At 34.9% G+C, this 7,528-nt stretch overlaps 1 protein-coding gene across 1 annotated transcript; it reads left to right on the top strand.

Moving 5' to 3' along the window:
* The first annotated feature begins 4,175 nt into the window (after window positions 1-4,175).
* Window positions 4,176-6,569, top strand: LOC141481738 (uncharacterized). The gene is made up of 2 exons (XM_074173814.1): window positions 4,176-4,393; window positions 4,454-6,569. The coding sequence occupies exon 2, from the start codon at window positions 4,629-4,631 to the stop codon at window positions 6,381-6,383; it is 1,755 nt and encodes a 584-aa protein (XP_074029915.1). The 5' UTR covers window positions 4,176-4,393; window positions 4,454-4,628; the 3' UTR covers window positions 6,384-6,569.
* Window positions 6,570-7,528: the final 959 nt, after the last annotated feature.

Genomic DNA, 7,528 nt, shown 5'->3' with positions numbered 1-7,528 from the left:
CATTTTTTCCATTGATGATTAATTTGTGATCTCTAATGTTTCGTACTTCTAGTGTTCGTTGAGTATTCAGTATAATGTATAATAAAAATCCTGGACATTTGACTTGTGTGGAAAAACTTCAAAATTCACGTTACTTCATTTGCAGTAGAAAAGTGGGTTTCCATATATTACCTAAGGTATGTATCAGTTCACTTCGATCTAATTATTGATTCAGTAACAAATATCACTGGTAGATCCCACTATTCACTTTGAAAACGGTGATTTCAAGACGAATTTCACGAAGCCTTGAAGACAGCTTTCAAAAAATGGTTCGTAAACTTCAGTCAAGTCCTTCATTGATGAATTGATAATATGATGAGATATTCTGAGACACATTTTTTACAAATCAAATGAGTCACAAAAGTTCTATCGAATCACTTTTTCCTAATGCTGAAGTGTGATCCCTTAATTTCAAACGTGACCTAATGGACCACTTTGAATTTGAATTGTCATAGAATTAAACTAACCCTGTATACCTTTGTATACAAAGATAATACGTTTTACTATCCGTGATAATAATTATACAATTTTCACACTATAAATTTTATTTAAGACTGGTGAGGTACCAGTCCAAAGCCATCGTGCAGCGAAATGCATCTTGAATGCAATTTATGGTGTAAAAACTGTATAAGAGAGAAGATATAAGTATTTTGATACTATATTAAAGAGTAACAGATTTTTTTACTACTATTTTGAAAGTGAAATTTTGTATCAAACTAAGACTAAGATATAACCAACATAATGTTCATTTGATACGGACGTAACTAAACCGAATAATGAACAAATCATCAATAGAGCTTTATTTTGGTAAATCCAATGCCAGGCAAGTACATATATTATGTTTCGAAAAAAAAATGAAAATTTCTATGTTTTTTACACACTTCTGTATCTCTGTATCTGTAGAGTAGGGAGGGTGAGTGTAAGCCCACGCACTTAGGCCACATTGACCCATTGTACATCCTCCCGAGGAGTTGTCCTCCTAGGTCGTCGTCTATCCTGTTCATCCCATCTCTTTAAAGATTGAGCATGGGTGTAACATTTGACTAGTTCCGCAATTGTCGAAGTCATCAGGCCGTGGGTGCCACTTGGTCCTAAAATTCTTAGTCCAGCCGCTTCCTTGGCTAAAGAGTCGGCAATGCGATTATCTTTACTCCTGTCGTGCCCTTTAACCCACCTCAGGATAATGTTATTATCTACCGAGGCTTTGGCTAAATCTTGGTGGCACTCTAGTGCTAGCCCTGAAGTAACACGGTGTCTGTTCAAGGCTAATAGTGCTTGTCTGCTATCAGTGCAGATTGTTATGTTTTTGCCAGAAATTCTTTTCTTGGTTATTTCTTTTGTGGCGATTGAGATACCAGCCGGTTCTGTTTGGACCACGCTGGTATTTCTTCCCATTCCCCACTTAATCCTTAGGCTTAGTGATCTGGAGTACACTCCACATCCTGAGCCTTCTTTGGTTTTTGAGCCATCCGTATAAATCCGTATTGCATTTGTAGCATCTGACTCTATGTTCTGCTTAATTTGTATTTTGTAGGGTTTATTAAACGCAAACCTGGGTTCAATTGAATCACTTGTTGCCTGCAGCAGAGGTTGCGCAGTAAGCGCTTCCCGCCATAGGCCCAACCTCAATCGACCCATTCCTACTTCTACGTTTACACCAGCCATGTGCAATCGTACCATGGCCATTAACGCAACCTCCTTAACGTACAGGTCCAGAGGGGTCAGACCCGTGATTAATTCCATTGCCGCGGTTGGTGTTGTTCTCATGGCTCCTGTGATGTTTAAACAAGCCAGTCGCTGTATTTGATATAATTTTTGGATGGCCGTTGCTTGTAGAACTTTCGGTCCCCATGCAATGGCTCCATACGTTAACATAGGTTTTATTATTGCAGTGTAAATTCAGGCGACTATACGGGGTGAAAGACCCCATGCGCGTCCCACTATCCTCCGACATTGCTCATAAGCCACGTATGCTCATTTTGCTCTACTCTGTAGATGGGAGTTCCATGTTAGCTTCTTGTCGAGGATAATACCAAGGTATTTCACCTCTTCAGAGAAGTTTAGTTGGCTTTTGAAGATTTCGGGAGGTTTTAAGCCCGTTAAACTTCTTTTCCTGGTGAAAAGGACCATCTCAGTCTTCTTGGAATTGATCGACAGTAAGTGTTCCTCACACCATGTTTCTATCAATTTGAGCCCATCCTGCGCTCTATCGCACAGTGTGTTTACAAATTTGCCGGTCTGCAAGATAACTATGTCATCTGCGTATGCAATTGTGTAGAATCCATTTTTGTTAAGGTGATTAATTAGGGTATCCAGAACAATGTTCCAGAGAAGGGGTGATAAGACCCCTCCCTGTGGACATCCCCTCATGACCAGTCCTTTTACTGTGATGTCTTCTACATTAATACTTATTGCTCTGCTAGAGAGCATCTGGAGTATCCATTCTCCTACTACCAGGGGTACATTCCTGGAGTGTAGTTTTTTACCACTTTTAGTGGTATTAGTTTGAGAATGTCCATATACAATAAATGTATTAGTTTGAGAATGTCCATATAGGATGAAACTGCAGTAACGTTAGTTACAATTAAAAGTGGTAAAAAACATAGAAATACAATAAATGTATTAGTTTGAGAATGTCCATATAGAACGAAACTGCAGTAACGTTAGTTACAAGTAAAAGTGGTAAAAAACATAGAAATTTTCATTTCTCTTTTCATTATGATCTCCTACCACGTAGTAACGGCTACATCCATCAATTTATATTAGGTTTCATTGGTAATTCGAGTGTTATTCACACGTTCCTCTAGAAAACCAGGTCAATGAGTGCACTCAGTGCAAATTTTTCAACTCTCCGCCATCAACGATGGCGGGATACAAATGATAAATAATTCATTTTTATCGTCTGTGTATCGAATACTGATGAAGAAATTGAAATGATACTTAATAAAAACTTTTAACTCATGAAAATGAAATTCAATAATGATGAAATAATGCAGAAGTAAATCACAGGTAATTTTTTTCTTCCAGCATTTATAGATTTTCAGAAAAAGGAGAGAAGCAGATTTCGAGTAAACACAGCTACATTATTCACTAAGGAATAGCTTTAACTTTGACAGATTCACACATAAATGATTTTTGTTCATTTGAATTTGTATTAGACACATGAAATGTTATAAGAATTTGCTTCCAGAATAATTATTCAGATCAAATTAACAATTATTTTTGTTATTTTGAAATAATGAGAGATTCTCTATTTGAGTAGCTAGTATAATAGATATTGATCTGTTTTGATAGTAGTAGTATTGTTGAGTGAGAAGTGCTGAAATTTATGTTCCATTGGGACTGCAACAATATTGAAATTTGACAGAACTCGTGTAATGTCATTGTGAAAAGAGGGCATTGCCAGTTTTATCAACGGAAAACCCTATAAGTTTATCTTTGGAAATCATGATTATATTTTCAATAAAAAAAAAAGATTTACTAAAGCTGTGATTGTTATCAAGTTTAGATCTCACCTGATTGAAATTATAACCAACAAATGAAAATGTTAAGTACATTACGAGTTTATATATGAACGCTGACAAAAACTACCTTTACCATCTTCGTATAGTTTTATGGCACTGAAAATATAGTAGAATATGATTGGAGACTTGTTACCCTATTCTCGAATCACTCGCAGTTCTGCGTGTAGTTCGTATGAATGACATTCCGTGTGACATCATCTGATCACTTGCACGTTGATTTGACAATTTTCCCCCTTTGAATTCAATCATACTCAGCTCAATAAGGTTCAATACTGTCACGTTCTCAAACGTAGTATATATTGTAATTTTTACTCCATGAAGTTCACAAAATGAAATTCACTATTTCAGATACACTCTTGGAGTTTCTTTTACCAGAAAAATGTCCAAAGTTCATGGTTCTTAAGGGAACTCTATGTAATAGGAATTCTTTTTTTAATTTTTTCAACGGTGTACGGAAATACTTCTAAACTTATGAGATGTAAGTCTTTCTCTACCAGTGAAATGTATATTATACGTACGTAGTATAGAGTTCACTGTTCTCTACTTACCACGTTGGCAACATTGGCAGAAACGCAAAAAGAAGAAGATCTAGTGAAATATTTACCTTATCTTGTACGTGTTAACCTCAATCATTACTCACAAGTCATATTGATTATAAGTATTCGCAATTTGAAACTTATATAAGTATGTGGCAAGTTTAGGTTGCCAGTGTATAAAACTGTTCAAACCCCAGTACTCCAGAGGCATTATTCCTAGTCGAAACCTGATTAATTATTACATATATTAAAGACATCTACTCTTATGGCAGTAGTACAAAAAGTACCTCACCTGTGAGTTTACATATCATTTACTGTTCATTGGTGTCGACTTAATATAAGATCCTTTTGCAGTATTTATGAAACTACTAGTTCCACACTCGTGTTATGTCATGCTATGATTAAGTACGAGGGTGAATTTAATTTGTTGGTTTCCCCAAAGAGGTAATGTTTCTCGTTCGTTCAGAAGCAGGGCTTCAAGTGCTGTAACTCATCACCAGAAGGTGGTTGTGAATACCAAAACAAAAACATGTTTCTGAGGGGATGTTCCGGAACGGCACATACTATAAAACACTTGAGACATGATCTTCTGTTGAATAACACTGAAGAGAGTCTTTTCGAAGGGACAGATAGAACATTCTCCCAAGTATATGTTGAACATCCCTACCCCATTCATGGGCATCTGAAAACTTCAGAAGATTTAGTTAAAATTATACTGAGGGAAAAAGAAGAGTATTTTAGGCAGCTCGAGAATGAAAGAAGAAAGTTTGAATTTGACAAGAAAAACATAGCAAAGAAAAAATATGGTGGGAGTGAGTATATACATATTCCGAATTACCTTATAGAATTTTATCAACAGAAAGATCCGAATCCTTCCTTCAATTGTGACTATAACTATTATTATACTGGTGGTGTTTTAGAACATATAGAGTTCAATAAATCAGATTACCTTATTCGGCCAGATGTTGATAATAACCTTCTTTTGACTGATGTTAACAATAGCAGTGACACTAAAAAAATTAATTATTCTTCTCCTACTCCAATTTATGGTCTGAATTCCCTGAAAACAGAACAAGGATTACTTTTAATTTTGAGGGAGAAGCTAAAAGTCAGCATTTTCCAATTTGACAATATTTTTTCTATCAACTTGTTGTGGGCAAAGGATTTCAAAGTGCCAATTTTTGATGCAAAATTGAATGAAGATGAACCAAATCACTTAGGTGTGGTTACATTGAGCAAATTCACTGTTGAAGATATCAAAGTCAATGCAACATTATTTTATTTGAAAAACAATGTTGAAACCAATACTGATAACTTCCAACAGTTCCAATTTCTGGGAAGTACTTTACTGGTACTGATGGATAGGTATAGGGTGAGGATCTTGGATTATAAGAGTAAAACAGAAGAAGTATGCTCAGACCTAAACCTGATTGATTGTAATTCCTTCTGTACATTTAATGTCTTAGAAAATACTTTACTTCTTGCTTCTCGTCACTATATCATCAAGTCAGATTTGAGATATCTCACTGAAATTTCGTACTATTCACACTCGCTCAATGAAGCCACCTGTTATATGGATAATGTACAATTAGGACAGGATACATATTTGTGTGTAGCTGGTCAGAATGTTTCGGCTAAGGTTCTATTTACTGGAAATTCACCATATTCCCTACCATATAAAGTCCCCAGTATTATGGATACTCTCAAGGAGTCACGATTGGTATATCCAGGTTTAGTTTTGGAGAAATATCTCGACAATAGACTGAATTATTCAACAACAGGATTGAAAATTCTCAATTTGGATGAGGAAGTTTTAATTTTTTCAGTGAATAGTTTGGGTGAAATTTTCAAACAAAAGGTTTCCGATAAAAAACTAGATATCCAAAGACCCACTGAGATTTTGTTTGAGTGGACTAAATATCAGCAAAAGCCTGATCCTGTGCAGCATTTGACTCTGGTAGAAGAGGCAAGTAAAGTAAGGTTCGCTTTAAATAGTAATTCACTGGAACATAAGCTCCAGAAATTCAAACTTAAAGGTAAGGCTGCTGAGTTCCTAGATGAATTTGCACCTATGTGTAAAAAGAAACACGTCCAAGGTACCTTTGCCTTAGATTTTCTGAGAGTTTGGGAGGATGATGAAGAAGAGGAAGATGAACATGTGGGTGATTTGCCAGAAGTTCATGTTCACGATAAGGTAACCAATTGGATACAGACACATGACTTTTCTGATGATGAAACTGAATTCTCTTTATTGAATATTTCACAAGGAAGTCAGAAAATATGAATATATATATATATATATATATATATATATATATATATATATATATATATATATATATATATATATATATATATATATCTTGGAAGGATAATAGATAATGGCTATTCTTCTGTTGTGAAGTCCTAACTAGTCCTATGAGTTATCTGAATAAATTATATCATTCAATAAAAGCTTTTGTTTATATAATGTATTTTATTTCATATAAACATGTGACATAATTAATCATGTCACTATACCCCACTCGATTACGTTTGTCTATCTTACATTTTAAAATAAAGTAGAACAATAATCTTGAACTATGTATTATTTTGTTTCGTAATGTGTTGTAAATTAAAAAGAAGTACTCGAAAGGAATACTTCTACTCTTTTCAATGTGGTTGTCTTTGGAGATCATTATATGGTGTAACCCCAACACTTCACACAAAATAAGGCTTTATTTAACAAAGTTCCATACATACAGTGTGACCTATTTTTAATGGAAACACCCCTAAAATTTGAAGTTGTAAACCGATTTTAATATTTTTTTTTTGAAACGTCAAGTACTAAAAGGTCTACCTAAGGACAAAATTTGAAATGTTTATTGAAGTTTCAGGGCATACTACGATATTTTTTCTTAGTCGAAAATCGGGATTTTTTATTAACGATTTTTTTATTGAAAAAATCACTACGCCACTGGATTCCGAGTGGCTCTAAATAGGTGTGACCAAAATTTCATGAAAAAATATTCATTATTAACAAAGTTATGACAACTCAAAAATTCGAAAACTCACACAGCTAACTGTCACAATATATCACTTTTTAATGATTTCAACAATAAAGTGCCGCCAGATGAAAAAAAAAAACGATTCAGTGCAAAAATTAATTCTAACTCATATTCTAGTAGCCTCTACTAATCCACCACGTATTTCAATATATGTGTCGTAGCGCTTACGAATGTTTCTGATTCCGTTCCTTAGTTCTTGGGGGCTAATATCTGCACATACCTGTCGAATTCTTGCACAAAGTTCATTTATATCTCTTGAACGGTTTTTGTAAACCTTTTGTGTTAGAAGTCCCCAGAGAAAAAAGTCCAAAACTGTGAGGTCTGGAGATCTGGGTGGCTACTCTATAAACGGACTACCACGGCCTATCATCGGTTTGGAAAA

The sequence above is a fragment of the Leptinotarsa decemlineata genome, unplaced genomic scaffold (genome assembly GCF_025532065.1).
Source record: "Leptinotarsa decemlineata unplaced genomic scaffold, Ldec_3_MD MMD2_tig00000505_RagTag_RagTag, whole genome shotgun sequence".
NCBI classification, from domain to species: domain Eukaryota; kingdom Metazoa; phylum Arthropoda; class Insecta; order Coleoptera; family Chrysomelidae; genus Leptinotarsa; species Leptinotarsa decemlineata.
Note: the sequence above shows the minus strand (reverse complement) of the source record. Positions and strands in the feature narration are given on the sequence as shown.